Raw genomic sequence first — 19,581 nt, forward strand, 5'->3', positions numbered from 1 at the left:
TAAATATTAAAATGGTTAAATAAATAAATCCTCGTTAGGATTGAACAGTAGCTCTTTTGGGGATTTCTAGCATTAATACTCCTCCTCCTCCTCCTTCTCCTGATCATAGTGCGGGCTTTTATTCATTGTGTTTTGACTTATCATTTGGTCACATGACATGTCCCCTCCAATACCAATGACCTCCACATGCGACAGCTGAACTCGTCGTCAAACCGCAGCTTGTGTCCGAAATGCGCACTTCATTAAATGTGACTGAACATGTTGTCGCGTCATGTTGTGTGATGGTAAGCAGATATTAGAATAATGGAAACACAGCGTAAGGTAGTGTGGTGTCAGCAGTGTGTCACCTCATTTTGTCATTTCTGGGGCTCAGTCTGCAAAGTCAACAGATGCATTTTTAAATTTATGAATATAACCTCCAATCCTGCTGACTACGATGTGTGTGTCAGCGCTGATCAGACAACAAAAACAACGAGCGGAGACGAGGGCCGCCGCTGCATTTCCATCTGTAATACTGCATTTCAAGCATTATGTCAATAATAATGTCCTTTTGACGTTCGGGGCTCTCGCTGGATACATTTCAAATGAATAATCACATGGGATCCTGCTGAGCCCAATGTGTGTCACAGGGAAAACAAAAGGAGCAATGGGAAGGCGGATCGGATGCATTAAAACTGAAGATTTTCTGGTTTTAGTTGAATTAGAATCTCAGTTTTTATCTTCATTTCTTGCTCTAGAGGCCAGCTAATTTTACAACATTAATTTTATGAATGAAATATTGAAATTCAACAACAAACTACCACTAAAGGGGCAACATGAAGCATAAGACACATGTATGCAACCTATTTTTGTTTAGTTTCAGGTTATCAATGATATTACATTAATACTTTTAAAGATGTGTTAAATTGGATGCTTTTGCAGAAAGAATTAAAGCACTTTCAATTGTCTTAAAAAGTAAAAAAAATAATATATATATAGTTATCTACATTGGTTATGTGAAAACAGTTATATGATATACATTTCTGTTTAAGTTAATGTAAACATAAACACCTTAATGTGTTTTATCCTGTTGATGAATTAGTGGAGGAAGCCCTCTCCTCCAGCCCACTTCTCTTTCTTTATTTTATTTGTTCTATATTTCACAAAAATCTTGGATTAGCATCTTCTTACAAATTTTATGTGTGGATATTGAATTGTACCCTCAAGGGAAGTTTTGTATAACATGCTTTTCCAAATAAACAAAGAATGGAAAAAATAAAATAAAATAATAATAGATATCTAGTGTTAATGCTAAAGTATTAAAATAACATTATAACATATAAAACTACATACTTTCTTTCAAATTGCATATTTACTATGTTTGTCCCAGAAATTTGTTTGCTTTGAAATTAAAATAAACTACATTCACCGGACAGTAAAAGACTAATACTTTGTGCAGGAAATATAGTAGCCGAATCACTGCAACAATTACTCCACCAATAACCAAATAATTCGATATTTATTCATTCATCGATTCATGTTACAGCTTTTCAGATGTCAGAATTTGCTGCTATTTAGAATGTGTGATAGCAAAGTGATTATATTAGGAATTTTTTCATTGCTGGTTGAAATAATAATAATAATAATAATAATAATAATAATAATAATAATAATAATAATAATAATAATAACAAAGATCCTCTTTAGCGTACACTTCTCCAATCTTATGCATTGATTCAGTTTCTGTCTAATAAATTGGATGTTATTGTGTGGATTGATGAAGTACATTAAAAAAGAGATACATGATATAATACATTAACATCTTTTTTTTTTATGAACAACAAACATTATTCTATCATATTTACCATTTACTTTTTTCCTCTGCTTATTTTTAGATTTGCTGTTTCTCACAATAAGCATTTTAGCCCAAATGGCGACCGCACATGAAAATGAGCTTATACGGTTAAATCTGGCCCATTTACAGAATAGACTCAACAGTCGTGTTTCTTATTGTTGGTTGTTTAATGGAATAATCCTAAATAGAGCTGAAACAGTTAAATGATTAATCGACTTAAATCTATTTTAAAAATTATGTGTTTGTGTATTTATTACAATATTCCTGAATTGAAGCCTCATTTACTAACATTGGCTCCGCTGATTGTTTCAAATGGACGCTTATTGTGATGCACAATATAGATGCTATCTATCTATCTATCTATCTATCTATCTATCTATCTATCTATCTATCTATCTATCTATCTATCTATCTATCTATCTATCTATCTATCTATCTATCTATCTATCTATCTATCTATCTATCCATCCATCCATCCATCCATCCATCCATCCATCCATCCATCCATCCATCCATCCATCCATCCATCCATCGTCTCAGTGCGTTCTGGAATATTGACAACATCATTTTTATACATGTCTGTTTCACATTTTTCAATTTTTTTCGCCAATTCAAATAATCGTTTAATCGAATTGAGGAAAACAATCAATAGATTAATCGATTCCAAAAATAATGAATAGATGCCATTTTAATCATAAATATACGACACCACACTTAGTCGTTTTATGCACCGACGAACAAGAAATCACATCAAGATTATTTCTGCTTCACAGAGGGAGAAAAGTCAGAGTTTTGTAAGGAGAAAATCAAACTTTTGTAACAAACTGTTTACATGAAATCCCCGACATGGCTAAACAGAGGTGTTTTCCAGTTCACTTCCTCTGTTTGTGTAGGAAAACCCCCACCACATAACACACACACACACACACACACACACACACATACACACCCCAGCGGTAAATGAATGCATGTCCCAGAAACATTTCAATCTGCCTGTTAAATAGTTAATAAGCCACTCTGTGTGTTTCCCTAATCTGACGAGGAGAACTTCTGACACAACGCTTATCAAAACACAGATCTGCAAACATCGTAAACAAACACGGAGCGGCAGCGTGAGTCGACGGGGAATATTTCATCCGAGCTTTCCAGGATTACAGCAGGGACGTGGACCGACCGAAGGAACGACAGACCCGGACTGGAGGTACCTACGACGGGACAGATGTTAGCAGCCCCACAGAGACCAGAGGCTTTTAACCTGAGTGTGTATCGCTGCAGCGTCTCACAGTCAGAAAAACACGAGACGACAAAAGTCCCGCTGATGAGAGGACGAAATGAGCATCGAAGAGGCAGCGTGAGGAGGAACAGCAGTGGTATCAGTGGTGATTTAACAGCACAGAAGGAAAACCAGCTCATGTCATCATGTTATCTGACTTCTGTTTGTTGTCTTGTTCCTACTTCTCTCTGCTTTCTTACGTTTAAACATGAATGAACCCTCAAACACAGACTGCCACTCATGGTGAAAAACAGCAAATTTTTTTACCTACTCTGATCCATATGCTTTAAAAAAGGAGAATTTATCGGCTTTATATCGGGGTTAGTTTTCACCATTTGTTGCACTTGGTATTCATGTTCAGTTGATGATTTATGTCTATGAAAACAAATGAATAAATGAATAAAAGGAATGAATAAAAATGAGTAAACAAATAAATGTGTGCAACTCAAATTATAGCCACTTAATTTTATATAACCCCAATTCTATAAATGTTGGGATGCTGTATAAAATGTACATAAAAACAGTGCAATGGTGTAAAAATCTCCCAAATCCATTATCTTAACATCTCCTCATCTACCATTCGCACAAAAAAAGATTAAAGGAAGAACAGATACTACACTGTGATAAACATGTCTCACCTTTTCAAGCATCAAATTCAAAGTCACCTTATTTTTATTAGTTGAAATTGGAAATTTTCTCTTTTCAAATATCTGATATGTTTTCTGTGTTCTCTGGAAAAAAATATGCGTTTATGAGATTTGCACTATAGCACTTATTGCACTGTTCTTATTTTCCAAAGCATCACTACTTTTTTTTTAAACTGAGGCATGAACATTAACCCATAAAGATCCAAACAGCTAAAATGTTGAATACGTGCGGATCCACTAACCCTATCAATCCATGTAAATAATTGGTGTAAAATGCAGTTTGTCATCTTTTCATGGTCATCAGATATGACCCATTTGGATGTTCAGATGCTCCGTAGCGAACGTGGAAACACCGTCATCTTCTACAACATTGATTTACAAGTCAAACCCATGGAGTTGGATCAATGACAGTGGATGGACACACTTGATTTGTGCTCAATTAATGATATATTTCAGTGAAAAAGTCACTTTTTCCTTCAGTGTTCTCTGTTTTTTACATAATGACCCTCAAGTTTAATCTGAGTTTTTTTTCTCCATTGTTTTTGTTGCAATTTTTTGTTTTTCATTCAACAAAACAGTGTCTTTAAAAGACTAGACACAAAACAAAACATATACAATAGCTCTTACATGAGAAAAAAAAACAAAAAAACAAAAAAACATAGCTTAATACAGAAGGTGGTTGGTCAGACTTACAATGTACGGGAGTCACATTTAAGAGTATTATTTAAGTGCACAACAGTCCTCTTAATAGGGTAGAAGAGAGGTCCAATCCAGCATAGTCCAAAAATGGGTGCCATACTCTGTATAATCTGAGCTTTAATGAACATCTACATTATCAGTGAATTAAATATAGGAAAATAAATGATTTTCACTGAAAAAATGCAAAATACAGAGGATAATGTTATAATAAATGGTGATAAATCATTGAAAAAAGGTTGAATAGAGAGAATAATTCATTTAGGAACTGCCACAAAAGTAGTACTGAATCATTATGGGATAAAATGAATGACTTAACTTTCCTCACTTTAGAAATGACAAACACAACTTCCTGATGTTCTGTCAGAGTAAAAATCACCAAAACAAAATTGGGACTTTAAATTAACCATCCTGAACCATGTGGCGTTTATGTCACTTGATGCTGACAAATGAAAAAATATAGAGAGACAAACTAAACTAAAAAGTGTTCATTCTTTGAGGGTTAAACAGTAAAATAACAGCTCACATGATGGTGTGTTTAATGTGTCACTCGAGGCCTTTCTCTACAAATCCACTCTCATCATTAGTTTTAAGGTTGTGTTACAGTTGTACGTAGGCTGATGCAGTGTTGGTCCACAAAACACCTACGCTGCTGCTTTAGATTCACTCTCCTATTTCCTTTGTATTGTCGGCTACGGCGTCGTTTCATCGACCATATTCTGATAGTTATCTTCACTACAGCCGCTGTTTTCACTGCCTATTCTGAGCAGGGGTTACATCTTATGACCTTGTTTCTCCATGTTTACATCTCTACAATAAAGGCGAGGACTAAAGACTAGTAGCATTTACAGTATTTTTACTCAGTGTTCTAGTAGTAGCAGTCATAGGATTTGTAGTAATTTTCACACTATAATAGCAGTATTTATAGGAATTTTAGCCATTCTTGTGGTAGTCGCACTATTTGTTGCACTTAAAATTACACTATTGTCGTAATTGAAGTGTTTGTTTCATTTACCCACACAACAGTAGTAGCAGTAGTAGCACTGATGCTACTTTTACTTGCATGTTTCCATAGCTGCAGTAGTTCTATTCACACTATTCTTGTAGCTGCTGTAGTATTTTAACACAAAACATTACCAATAACACTTTTAACCCTACGTTGTTGTCATTTTACAGTATTTGTAGGATTTTAACTATCTAATCACACTATTGTAGTAACTGTAGTGTTTGTTTGTAGTTTTACTCACACTATAGTAGTAGCAGTAGTAGTATTCATGCTACTTTTACTTGCTTTTTCTCATAGCTGTAGTAGTTTTACTCATTGTTGTAGTAGGAGTAGAAGGCAAGATATGAGTACTTTCTCTCATATTGTAGTAGTAGTAGAAGTAGCATTTATAGTACTTGTACTGACACTATTCGTGTAGCTACTGTGGCATTTTAACACATTGCAGAAAGAGTTCTAATAATACTGTTAACCCTAACTTGTTGTCATTTTATAGTATTTGTAGGATTTTAACTATCTAATCACACTATTGTAGTAACTGTAGTATTTGTTTGTAGTACTTTTACTCACACTATAGTAGTAGCAGTAGTAGTATTCATGCTACTTTTACTTGCTTGCTCTCATAGCTGTAGTAGTTTTACTCATTGTTACAGTAGGAGTAGAAGGCAAGTTATGAGTACTTTCTGTCATATTGTAGTAGTAGTAGAAGTAGCATTTATAGTACTTGTACTGACACTATTCGTGTAGCTACTGTGGCATTTTAACACATTGCAGAAAGAGTTCTAATAATACTGTTAACTCTAACTTGTTGTCATTTTATAGTATTTGTAGGATTTTAACTATCTAATCACACTATTGTAGTAACTGTAGTGTTTGTTTGTAGTACTTTTACTCACACTATAGTAGTAGCAGTAGTAGTATTCATGCTACTTTTACTTGCTTGCTCTCATAGCTGTAGTAGTTTTACTTATTGTTATAGTAGGAGCAGGGGTCACAGTGTGAGTACTTTCACTCATATTGTAGTAGTAGTAGAAGTAGTATTTGTAATACTTGTACTCACACTATTCTTGTAGATGTAGTATTTCAACAAATTGCAGTAATATCAGTAATAATATAACTGTAAGATTTTCACAAACGTTGCAGTACTTATACTGTTATAGTTGTAATAGGACTTTTACTCATTGTTGTAGCACTAGTTACAGTAGTATTAGTAGTGATATTTACAGTATTTTAACTCGCTGTAGTAGTAGTTATAGTAGTACTGGTACTCACACTGGTATCGGCTGTTTTCAAACTTGGGATCGTTGTCATTCTGGTCTGCGATCAGCACCGTGATCTGACAGATTCCAATCAGCGGCTCCTCGGCCTGATCCGTCGCCGTCACCGACAGAGTGAACTCCCTCTGACGCTCCCGGTCGAAGCTCATCACCGTGGTGATCACACCTGCCGCACATACAACAAACACGTTACCATTGGGACAGACACATGTGCTGTTTCCATCCTGGACAGTGTAACATGTAACAGGACAATCTAACGTCACCACGTCAGGACTTAATAAAACTGGAGAAACGGGTGCATTCTGAAAGTTTCAACCCATTTACACATTCTATTTTTGGATATATTTTGGATATACCGGTGTCAGGATCGATGTCGAACCCAGATGACACGCCATCTCTGTGCATGATGCTGTATTTGACCTCTCCGTTGACCCCCATGTCGGCATCATGAGCCTGGACTCGCAGGACAAACGCCCCCGGGGGCTGGTTCTCCAGGACGGCGGCGTTCAGACTGTAGTTCTGACACTGAGAACACAAACAACACATTCAGGGGATTTAGAGCAGGGGTGTCAAACATGCAGCCCGGGGGCCAAATCCGGCTTGCCAAAGGGTCCAGTTTGGCCCTTGGGATGAATTTGTGAAATGCAAAAATTACACTGAAGATATTAACAATTCTTTTAGTTCAGGTTCCACATTCAGACCAATTCAATCTCAAGTGGGTCAGAACCAGTAAAATACTATCATAATAACATATAAATAATGACAACTCCAAATGTTTCTTTTTCGTAAATGTAAATATTTTCATGTATTTACGTTAAAAACAAAGTATAATTTTGCAAAAAATGTGAATAACCTGAAATGTCTTAAGAGAAGCAAGTACAATTTTAACAATATCCTGTCTGTTATTAAATGTTTTGTGTATTTGTAGATCCACTGTGATCTCTAAGTTATAATGTACATGTGTAAATGATAAACTGAGGCAGAATATTGTTAAAATTACACTTATTTTTTCAATTTTCTCATGTTATTTACATGTTTTGAAAGGATAGTTTGTAGATGTAAACCTATTCATAATGTAAATTAACTTTTTTCACTCTGAATCATAGAGAAAAGTTTGGAGTTGACATTATTTATATATCATTATGTTATTATTTTACTGATCCGGTCCACTTCAGATCAAATTTAGCTGAATCTGGCCCCTGAAATAAAATGAGCTTGACACCCCTGATTTAGAGGTAAATACAAAATGCTGCTCAGGACAGTTGGGTGTCTTCAGATCAGTCACCTCATGGAAGACGGGTTTGTTGTTGTTGATGTCGTTGATGCCCACGATGACCTGAGCGGAGCTGCTGAGTGGATAGGGTCCGCCGGACGCGTTATCATCTGTGGCCGTGATGTTGAGGACGTACTGTGGACCCCTGAGTCTGGGAGGGGGGCTCCGACGCAGTTTAATGATGCCTACAAATGTGAAAATACAGAGAAATCCTCTATATATAACAAGGGAAATTGACACAGTATATATGAATACTGTATGAATCGGAAGTTGTTGGTGAAGCTCATTGTTTCCTTCCTTTATTTACCAAAAAAAATCCTGACATGTTTTCAAAGCAGCAACTTGAAATTGCTTTTATGTTTACAGGCAACCAAACATTCCTGTTTCCTCCCGCCAGAGGAAATTGTTCAGCACAGTTTGCAATAATGACACTCAGAGGACAGCTCAGAGAAAAATCCCAGCAAATGAAAAGTACTAAGAGAAAAGCTGCAGAAACACACAACTGATTATGCAGTTTCCTGAATATCTCATAGATAGTTTTATGGAAAGTACTTTTAACGACAATGAGTCATCAGGGTGCATCCTGTCAACAGTGTTCATTGACGAGTTGAAAGGTGATCTTGTGAGGCTGTGATCTGAATGGTTATAAACAACGCTGCATGTCATGTTACTTAAACACCTTTTAATGTGTCCTGTCTGTTTCATTTGTCACATATATTTCAACACAAGTCTCCATTTGTTTCTTTTTTTATAAACTCAGATTATGTTCTTTTCCCGTGCAGATAATAATGTAACATCTCTGAGGTTTAACTGATCTAGAAATTCAGTTTATGAGCTCAACTGCAGCAAATATTTAACAAGTCATTGCTAACAGACATTTTGTTTTTCCAAAATTACACAAAACAGCTGCAATTAAACCACGCCTAAAAACAAAACTGGATGCACAGGATGCCTCTCATGTTGAAGTTTCAGGAGGCAAAATCATGGGAAAATACACAACCTTCCTCCTACAGACCACAAGAAAATATGGAAAAATGCTTCACGCTGATGTGGGAAAGAGAAAACACTTTTTCAAATAGGTCAGAGCAGCAGAGTCACATCTGACTGAATCTGATCAGCTATCGGTAATTACAGCTGTCAATCACCTTTTTAACCCCTACGTCTCTGAAAAAGCCTATGAATGGACAAAACCCGATAACACGGCAGCTTTTCCACAGCCTCCAAACAGAGTCCAGAGAAAGGGATAAAATTCATGTTTCCTCTGTATTCACTTGACTACTTTTACCAGACATTTTGCCAAAAATCGACCAAACACTGCAGCTTTAAATAACTATAGATCCATTCCAGTTCTTCCAAATCTTTTGATTTCACGGTCATTTTGGTATCACCATAGGCTGAATCTGGAACTAAAATGAGTTTGACACCCCCTGAATTAAACCTTCACTTAGGCTATGTTCAGACAGCAGGTCTTAATACACAATTTGGATTTTTGGGTGAAAGAGGTTCTTACTCTCAATGGGATCTTTTGTCCTGGTTAAATAAAGGTTAAATAAAAACAAAAAAGGACTGAAACAGCTTTATTAACATCTTAAATGAAACAGCACTGCATATTATTTAGGTTAAATATCACTTGTGGTTTTTACTAGCTCTTCATGCGAGAATTGACACTTCTTTTGACTCCGTACCTAGAAAGCAAACAGCTCAAATACATAATTACATGCCCTTTATTTGCATGACATTCCTGCCTACAATGAGTGTGTGTAAACTTCAGACCACATGCATTTTGTCTCCTCTGTGGGTCTGAACTGTCAGCACCGACATCAGCGTACGAAAACCCTGCCTTACTCCAGCTCAGGTCTAAAACAAAGGTCATATTTCTGTGTGCTAACAATCTCTTGTGCATTAACATAACACAGCAGCGCAGCAAACAAACAAACAAATAAGCAGCTTTGGTAGCAACATGAATAGAGACACGGAGGCTGGGAGGGAGCGAACACATCTACATGAAAATACTTCACAACGCTTTGAAGTGACAAAGCAGAACAGCCGAGCAAGCCAAAGGCCATCTGCTCCGAGTGTGTGTTAACGTGACTGTGTGTGTGACAGTGAGAGAGAGGGTTTTAATATATCATTTATGTGCAAATGTTCATGTTTATATCTCTTGTGTGTGTGTGTGTTTGCATGTGTGTGGCAGTGCAGTGGAGCAGTGCATGCTGGGTGATAACATGACACAGAGGCTTAGGCACACACGCAAAGATAAACATGCAAAACATGAGTGCACATCACATTGCACATGAAGTTCATCTGAAAGTGTTCAACAGTGTGTGCGCATACTGATTAGAACAGTGTGTATATTCATGTTTTTTATATTTATGCATGCATGCGTGTGTGTGTTTGTGTGTGTGTGTGCGTATTTTGTGTGTTTTGGGAGTTCATTGGCCTTGTTAAAGCTACCAAGCTTTATCCCCAAATACTGGTTACCACAGCAACAACCTTTTCATCGTGTGCCGTTTGTGTAAGTGATCTGAATACGCTGCATATGCATGGGTGTAAAACTGACTGTTTTGTAGGCAGAGGTGGAAGAAGTGTCCAGATTTTTTACTTCAATGAAATCAGTGAAGGAATGTTACTAACAAATTTGGGTCTTTCCAGGATTTTCTGCAGCTAAGAGCCAAATGTTGCATTTTTCACTCCAGTACATTTGTCCAACAGTTTTAACTCCTTTTTCAGATTTCCATCCCATTATTTGAATGTTTGTGAAAAACTAAAAGATGAAGTTTTTTCTTCAAATAAACTCTTTTAAAACCTTCTTGGATTCACTGGAAAATGCACTGTCCCACAGCTGAAAAAAGGCCTGTCAATTTTAGAGATACTTGGGTCTCACAGGACAACAATACAACAAATATATGATGATCTGACAGAATATGATCTCCAACCATTTCTAAAGTTATTCAAATGAGCTCAACATTAAACATATAGAGCAGAAAAATGAGTAAAAAATATCAGATATAATTATAAAATACTGACAAAGACCATTTCATTTTGACTTTTTGCATTCAAAATACATTTGGCTGATAATACTTTTGCTGAAGTAAAGTTTGGAAAACAGTACTTTTCCTTTTACGGCGTGTTTATTGAAGAAAAGGATCAGAATGAAATCTGAAATGATGATGCTTTAACATTTTACATTAGGCAACAGGTACATCAAATGTTCTTATTTACATTCCACCACTGGTTGTAAGTGCTTCAGCTCATTTCAAGATAACAAACACTTGTTTATATGGAACAAATAAAGACCACAGGCACCATTTACATTTACAGTTAGTCATATGTGAGCGTATGCTGGTCTATTCATCTGCTCAGTCAGATGCCTCATCAACCATTAATGACATGAAATACATGAATCTTTATATTTTAATTAAATTTCCTCAGACACTAACAGCAATTCCAGGTTTATTCATTCCTCTTTTACCTTTTTGGTTGTCCAGCAGGAAGTTGCTGTCCTCGTTGCCGCCGGTAATAGCGTAGGAGACAGCATCTCCGTCTGGATCATTGGCGTGGACGATGGCGACCAGTGTATCAGGACCAGCGTCTTCACTTAGGAAAGTCTTATAACTGAAAAAGAGAGCAAAGTGAGATTGTTACTGAACTAGAATAACAAGGGAAAGACACAAAGAAATAAGAAATGAAAACAAGAATAGTGCATCAGATTTATATATGATGATGCAAAAACACAAAGCAAATTACAGCAATTTACACTGACATGATATAAGTCTTCATACAAAATAAATAAAGGTATTAAGTCACCTTAAGTGAGGAGAGGAAGGGAGGGCAGAGAAACACAAAGAAAAAAATGACATTGATGAAAAAAGGTAAAGGTGAAAAAGTTTGAAAAGAAATTCATACAGAAATCCACAGAGTAATGAGTAAATAAGTAAAGTAAGAAAAGTGTTGGCGGAGACAGACAAAGAGGTGAGATGAGAGGTGACGATGAAGTGAAAACAGATGGAGAAAAATGGAATTAAAAATAGCTTCTGAATTAAAACAAATTTAATTAGCAGACTGACTCTGTGGGCGAGAGATGGAGACAGACGGTGTCATTATATAAAGTCTGATAAAAAATACAAAACAGACAAAGCAAAAGTTAAACTCATCCTACATGTTCTGGGAGAAGATGGGCGCCTCATCGTTGCTATTGGCGACCCGGATGCGAACAGAAGCGGTACCCGTGCGGGAAGGTGTCCCTGCGTCCACGGCAACCACCACAAATTCATAGACATGATTGGGCCGCTCATAGTCAAGGCGACGAGCAGGGCTGACCACGCCCCCTGATGTGATGTCAAAGTCATCACCGTGGACAAAGTAGGAGAGTTCAGAGTTCACGCCGGAGTCACAGTCCCGAGCCAGAACTGAGGAAGAAGAAGAAAAAAAAAAGGGGGGGGGGGGGGGTGGAGAGGAAGAGGAGGAGAAGGAGAAGGAGGGGGAGGAGAAGGAAGAAGAGGAGGAAAATAAAAAGATGAAGAGAGGGAAGGATGGAGAGGAAGTGGAAGCAGAGATGAGGAAAAGAAGGAAAAGAAAAAGAGCAAAGAGGAAGAAGAGGAGGAGGAATAAAGGATGTAGGAGGAAGAAACAAAGAATAAGAAGGAGGAGGAAGACAAGAATGAAGAGGGGGATAAATAATGGTGGAAAAGAGGAGATGGAAGAGATGTAGAAGAATGGAAGGAAAAGAGAAGTGAGGAAAAGGGGAGAGAAAAAATGAGAAAGGAAGAGGTGAGGGGTGGAGGGACAGAGGGAGAGGAGGAATGAAGAATGTAGGAGGAGGACAGGAAAAAAGGGATGAAGAAAAGGAAAGATAATGGGGGAAAGAAAACAAATATTGAAGGATGTACGAAGACAAGTGAGGAAGACGGAGAAAATATTAGGAGAGGAAGACAAAAGAGGGGGAGGGGATGAAGAAGAGGAGAAAGTAAAAGAGATGTAGAGGTCACAAGGAGGAGAAGAATAGAAAAGGGAGAATGAAAATGAGGAAGAGGAGGAGGTGAAGGGAAGGGAAAAGGAGACGAAGTGACGAAGAGGAAAATGTGAGGAGAATGGAAAGAATGGGGGCGGAGGAGGAGAAGATGAGAGAAAAGCAGAGATAAGAAGAAAGATGAGACGGGGGAGTAATGGAGGATGGAAAGGGAAGCAGTGAAGAGGGGGAGAGTGACGAAGATGAAGAGAAACTTCATATAAATACATTTGTCACATGTGTGTGTTTGTGTGTGTGTTGGCTGTCAAATCAGAGCACAGACTCACACTGTTTGATCTCAACCAGAGTCACCAGCAGCTCTGACAGATGGCACCACACACGCACACACGCACACACGCACACACAAACAACACAACACACACAAACACACACTCTAAACATAACATCACACACACACACAGGTGTAAACTACTGGTGTTGTGTTCAGTGACAGCGGGCAAAACAGTTCATCACAACAACACACCAGCCTCTGTGTGTGCAGGTGTGTGCTGTGTTTTACTCTATGTGTGTCAACTTAAAACTGTTTACACACTTGTATTCATATAAATTAGGATTTGTTTTAAAGCAAGGGAGTCAAACATACGGTCTGCAGACCAAAACTGGCCCACCAAAGGGTCCAATCTGGAATGAATTTGTGAAATATAAAAATTACACTGAATATAGTAAGAATCGATGGTGTCAAAATCATTTCACAGACAAACCAATATGATCTCAAATGGGTCAGACCAGTCAAATACTATCATAATAACCTATAAATAATAACAACTACAAATTTCTCTCTTTGTATTAGTGTAAAAAAAAAAAAAAAAAAAAGTAAAATTACATGAACATTTTTACATTTACAAACTACCCTTTCATAAAAAATATGGACCGAGCAAACAAATATGAACAATATGAAATATGTTAAGAGAAGTAACGGCAATTTTAACAACATTATTATATATTAACTAAATGCTTTGTGTCTTTGTAAATCCACTGTGATCTGTAAGCTGTAATTTACATGTGCGAATGATAAGCTCAGGCATAATATTGTTAAAACTGCAATTTTTCTTTCTTCAGGTTGTTCGTTATTCACATTTTTTTAAAGGATAGTTTGTAGATGTAAACATTTTCATAATGTAATTTGACTTTTTTTACACTAAAACATAGAGAAACATTTGGAGTTGACAATATTTATGGGTTATTACGAGATCATATTGGGCTGTATGTGGAAGTGAACTAAAATTAAATTGACATCCCTGTTTTAAATTGAAGCTTAGGCATGTTGCGGTTTCCATTAATGTGAGTATGTGTGCGTTTGTGTTACCTTGCAGCAGGGAGGTTCCAGGTGCAATGCTCTCAGGTATGTTGTCTCTGGTGTAGATGGAGTGGAGGAACTCAGGTGTGCAGTCGTTCTCATCTGTTATGTGGACGACCACCTGCAAAGAACAGAGCATGGAAGGAGAGAACGATTATGATACAGTGATTACAGCCATTGTAATTACTGAACTTTACATGTGTGGCACTGTTTAAAAACACACAAAGCACTTCATGAATAGGGTTAAACACAACCAACCAACGCAACCAAATACACACAAACCAAATACACACAACTAGATAACAACAAACAGTCAGAAAAACCAAAAGCCAACAGATTCAGAATAAAAGATTAAAAAGAGGAAGGCTGTTGCATTTTGAGATATGACTGCAAATGAGGTGGATCCAAGTCCTGTACTGCATTATACATAACAAATTTCAGCTGAGATTTTCAATTGTTTCGTTTCCTTGAAAATGACAAAACTCATTTTCTCCTGGCTCGTTACTTACAAACTGAAAATGCAAATTGTAATAAAAGCACAGGCCTTTTCAATGGGTTTGAATGGGTTTTGCTTCACATGGGTTTAGTCATTTTAACACCATGACTTTTTTTATTTTTTTAAACTAACCTTTATTTAACCAGGAAAAAAGATCCCATTGAGATTAAGAACCTCTTTTCCAGAGACAGCATGAAACACAACACATAGTTACAACATACAGTTACAACATACAAGGTGGGGAAGCAAAATTTACAATGAACACTTAGTTGTTTTTTCTCAGCAGGCACTACGTCAATTGTTTTGAAACCAAACATATATTGATGTCATAATCATACCTAACACTATGATCCATACCTTTTCAGAAACTTTTGCCCATATGAGTAATCAGGAAAGCAAGCGTCAAAGAGTGTTTGATTTGCTGAATGCACTCGTCACACCAAAGGATATTTCAAAAATAGTTGGAGTGTCCATAAAGACTGTTTATAATGTAAAGAAGAGAATGACTATGAGCAAAACTATTACGAGAAAGTCTGGAAGATACTATTAAAGAAGAATGGGAGAAGTTGTCACCCAAATATTTGAGGAACACTTGCACAAGTTTCAGGAAGCATGTGAAGGCAGTTATTGAGAAAGAAGGAGGACACATAGAATAAAAACATTTTCTATTATGTAAATTTTCTTGTGGCAAATAAATTCTCATGACTTTCAATAAACTAATTGGTCATACACTGTCTTTCAATCCCTGCCTCAAAATATTGTAAATTTTGCTTCCCCACCCTGTACAATAATTTACAGGACAAGTCAGCCTATGAAAAACACGTGCAAGTAATTGAGTTATTCTCTAGCACTTTGAGTTTGGATTTAAAAGCATTCAGGGAGATCAATTCAGTCAGTTTCCAGTCTTTTAGCAACATATTCCATGTGGACGGAGCAGAGTACACAAATGCCCTTTTAACCCAGCTCTGTACGGGCGAATGGCACAAAGAGGAACAAATGCTCATTCGATCGCAGACAATAAGAATCAACACTTCTTTTTGTTATTAAACTACAGATATAGGAAGGCAGTAACCCAAGTATGACCTTTTAAATAAAGGTGTACCAGTGTCCCAGCCTCCTAGTGGACAAATACTTGACAAAACAGTTTCTCCCCTGACACAATTTTACAAAGAATAGAATAGAATAGAATAGAATAGAATAGAATAGAATAGAATAGAATAGAATAGAATAGAATAGAATGCCTTTAAAGACACTATTACCAATGAGTATGATTCCCTTAAAGAAATAGAAAATAAGATCAAAGAGTTTTTATCCTATTTGAGAATGACAGTTGATGGATATGGATGCATAGATTAAATGGCCAAACATTACCATCTGCATATAAGACGCCAATAAGTTCTGAGATGAAAGGCTTAAAATAATTCAGTTAGCTTATCATTCACTTTCATATATATACAAAATTTAACTTCCCTGTTTTCCTGTCATTAAAGGGGGTTATCAACAACAAAAATAAAATAAAAATGTCAACAGAAAATAACACCAATATATGCACAAGCTAATAATGAAATGATTATATATTAGAATTTCACTATAAATGCATTCCTAGTTTTTGTCTTTATTTGATGAAATGGATATAGAGAAAGGGAAGGACTAAAGAAAGCAATGAGAAGTAAGTGGAGGATGAAGAGGAAGAAAAGAGGAGGAAAGTAAGGAGGACAAAGAAGAGGAGGAAAATAAAAGCTAAAGACTGAGGTAAAGAGAAAGAGCAGGAGGAAGAGGAGGATAAGGAGAGATGAAGAGAAGAATCAAGAGGGGGAGGAAGAAGAGGAGGAATAAAGGGTGTAGAGGAAGAGAGAATGAGAACCATGAGGGGAGGAAGAAGAAAGGGATGGAGAATGAGGAATAAGAGGAGAAAGAAGAGATGTAGAAGGATGAGAGGAGAAAAGAGGTGAAGGAGGAAAAGAAGAAAAATTTGATAAAGAAAGGAAGAGGAAGTGGAAGAAAGGAGGAAGAAGGAAAATAAAAGATGAAGAGAGGGAAGGCTGAAGAGAAAGGAGGTAAACAGAAAGAGCAGGAGAATGAAGAGGAGGAGGATGAAGGGAGATGAAGAGGAGAAGCAAGAGGAAGAAAAGGAGAAATAAAGGGTGTAGAAGAATACAAAGTGAGGAGGAGAAAGAAGAGAGGAAGAAGAAAGGGATGGAAAGAAGGAGGAATAAATGGAAAAAAGGAGAAAGAAGAGACGTAGAAGGAAGAAAGGAGAAAAGAGGGAAAGGAGGGAAGTAAGAAAAAGAGGAAAAGTTAGAATGGCATGAAGAGGAGGAAGAGGAAAAAAGAAAATGAAAATGAAAAAAAACCCCAGAAAGTTAAGAGGAAGAAGGGAAAATAAAAGAGGACGATAAAAAGAAAGAAAGAAGAAAGAGGAGGATGAAAAAGGGTTGAGGAGGAGAAAAAGATCAGACGAATGAGGAAAGATGAAGGGGAGAAGTGAGACGGAATAGGAGAAGAAGAAGAAGAAAGAGATGGAGAGAAGTAGGGAAAAGAGCAGACAGAAGAGGTGTAGAGGGATGAAACGAGAAAATAGAAGAAGGAGGGAAGGATGGAAGAAAAAGAGGAGGAAGGGAATGAAGAGGAAAAGATGAAAAGAGAAGATGAAGAAGAGAAGAAAGAGAGAAGATGATGAGAGGGAAAGGATGAAAAGGTGAGGAAGAAGAAAAAAGTATGGATGGAGCAGAAAGAGAAGAAAAAGAGTGGTAGAGGTGGACAAGATGAAGGGAAGGGAAAGAAGAAGGAGACATATGAAAGACTGGAGAAGAAACCCAGAGGAAGAGGACACCTGGAGAATGAGGTCCAGTGAATGGTGTTGAAATGGACATGTGGGACCCCCCCCACTAATGACCAGAGCCCCTCCACCTCCAACTGCACAACCAGAACTGTCAGTGTTTGTACTTCTACAACTGTATGTATTCTACTTATTGTGTTTTTTAATAAAGGAATGAGTAAACAGACCATCACATTTTTCTCAGTTTAAGAAAAGGTTTGTAATTTAGTCATTCAGCAAAATCACTTCGTGGTTCTAATGTTTATGTGAAATCAGGAGCGCCACATCTGTTGTATATTTGAGTTACCGCGGTGAATAAGACTTATGATAGAACATGACAAGCACAAACAGGATAAATGCTGAGGCAGTGATGTTCCTATACTGTTTTTTACATTACACATAAACATCACATAAACATCACATATATTTTTTTGTGTTTTATGTTGAATTTCATGTGATAAATCGCGCAAACCTGATACATTTTAGTCTGTGACGCTGAAGGTGTTTTGATGTTTCTAATTGTGACGCAGGAAACTGAACGTGACCCCGTCGGCTTGTGTTGAAGTGTTTCTTTTGTCGACTTCTAATGGTTGTCTGGTCTAGTTTTAATCAGTCATTTCTTCTGTGTAAACATGCTGGTTTGTTTACTCTGATTCAACTCTTCCTGTTTAGCAAAACTGCTCATGCGAACATTATAAAGACAAATGCCTCCAGAAACTTATTAGGGACCGAGCCGAGAGGGCAGTCCACTCACTGTGAGTGGACTTGCCAGAAGGCAAGGCCCCTATTGTTTTTTGTTCGTTTTTTATTATTATTATTATTGTTATTATTATTATTATTATTATTTTCCGTCCACCACTTTGAACTGAATTTTGACCCCCTAAACATTCTCCAAAACTCACCAAATTTGGCACATATGTCAGGTCTGGCGAAAAATTTGATAAAATGCAAAAATTAACCCTGTAGGTGCCAAAATGGGCTCTCTAGTGCCACCTATGTCCAAAAACACGGAAACCGCCATAGCGACCAGCAGGAATGTCCGAGAGACATGAAACTAATGTCAAAATGTTCCTTACATCGAGCACTACAAAAAATATAGGAGGACGCAATGAGATATATATATTTATATATACACACACATATATATATGTGTGTGTGTGTGTATATATATATATATATATATATATATATATATATATATATATATATATATATATATACATAATATGTGTGTGTGTATATATGTGTATATATATATATATATATGAAAAAATGAGGGCATGATAAAAATGTGAACGGTACACACACGCACACACAATAAAGTTTTACAAAATCAAAGCCTTATTAAAAACGGTAAAGCTTGAGTTTTATGCTCACCTGTTTGTACAATTTCAAGTCACTCAAACGGATTCGGTCTGTCACACACACACTTGCATACACACACAGTTGGCTTTTCAAAATAAAAGCCTCATTAAAAGGTGATGGTTTCAGCAGAGGGGCGCAAGTGTTCTGTAGGGATGAAAGGAGGACGGATGCAAAAGGGAGGGGGCTGGTGTTGGGACGGAGAGGTGTGAGTGGAACGTAGGTGTCGACGGCCACGGGAGGTGGAACTCATGGGAGGTGGAACGTATGGAAGGCAGAACACACGGGAGGCAGAACGTACGGGACACAGAAGTAACGGGAGGCGGAACGTATGGGAAGTGGAACGCACGGGAGGCGGATCGCCCAGTACGATGTCCTGCCCAATGCTGCTTGCAGCTTTATTTATTTATTTTTAAATCTTATTCTCTTTTCTTCAAAAGAGCAAGAGCAGAAGAAGTCCAAGGAATTTTTTTTTTCTCATTTACTTTATGTTTTTTTTTTTTTTTTTTTAACTTTATTTAAATATTAATATACAAACTTTGTCAAACATTTAGCATATAACACCATACATACAAT

The 19,581-nt window shown here is 37.0% G+C and overlaps 1 protein-coding gene across 1 annotated transcript in view; it reads right to left on the reverse strand.

The window, feature by feature from the left end:
- LOC115435949 (neural-cadherin) overlaps positions 1–19,581 on the reverse strand; it is a 241,626-nt gene that overhangs the window by 76,170 nt on the left and 145,875 nt on the right. Inside the window, 6 exon segments of the mRNA XM_030158588.1 lie at positions 6,726–6,896; positions 7,087–7,255; positions 8,016–8,188; positions 11,476–11,618; positions 12,163–12,412; positions 14,339–14,450. Of these exon segments, the coding sequence (XP_030014448.1) occupies positions 6,726–6,896; positions 7,087–7,255; positions 8,016–8,188; positions 11,476–11,618; positions 12,163–12,412; positions 14,339–14,450 (1,018 nt within the window).

Source organism: Sphaeramia orbicularis, chromosome 16 (assembly GCF_902148855.1).
Source record: "Sphaeramia orbicularis chromosome 16, fSphaOr1.1, whole genome shotgun sequence".
NCBI classification, from domain to species: domain Eukaryota; kingdom Metazoa; phylum Chordata; class Actinopteri; order Kurtiformes; family Apogonidae; genus Sphaeramia; species Sphaeramia orbicularis.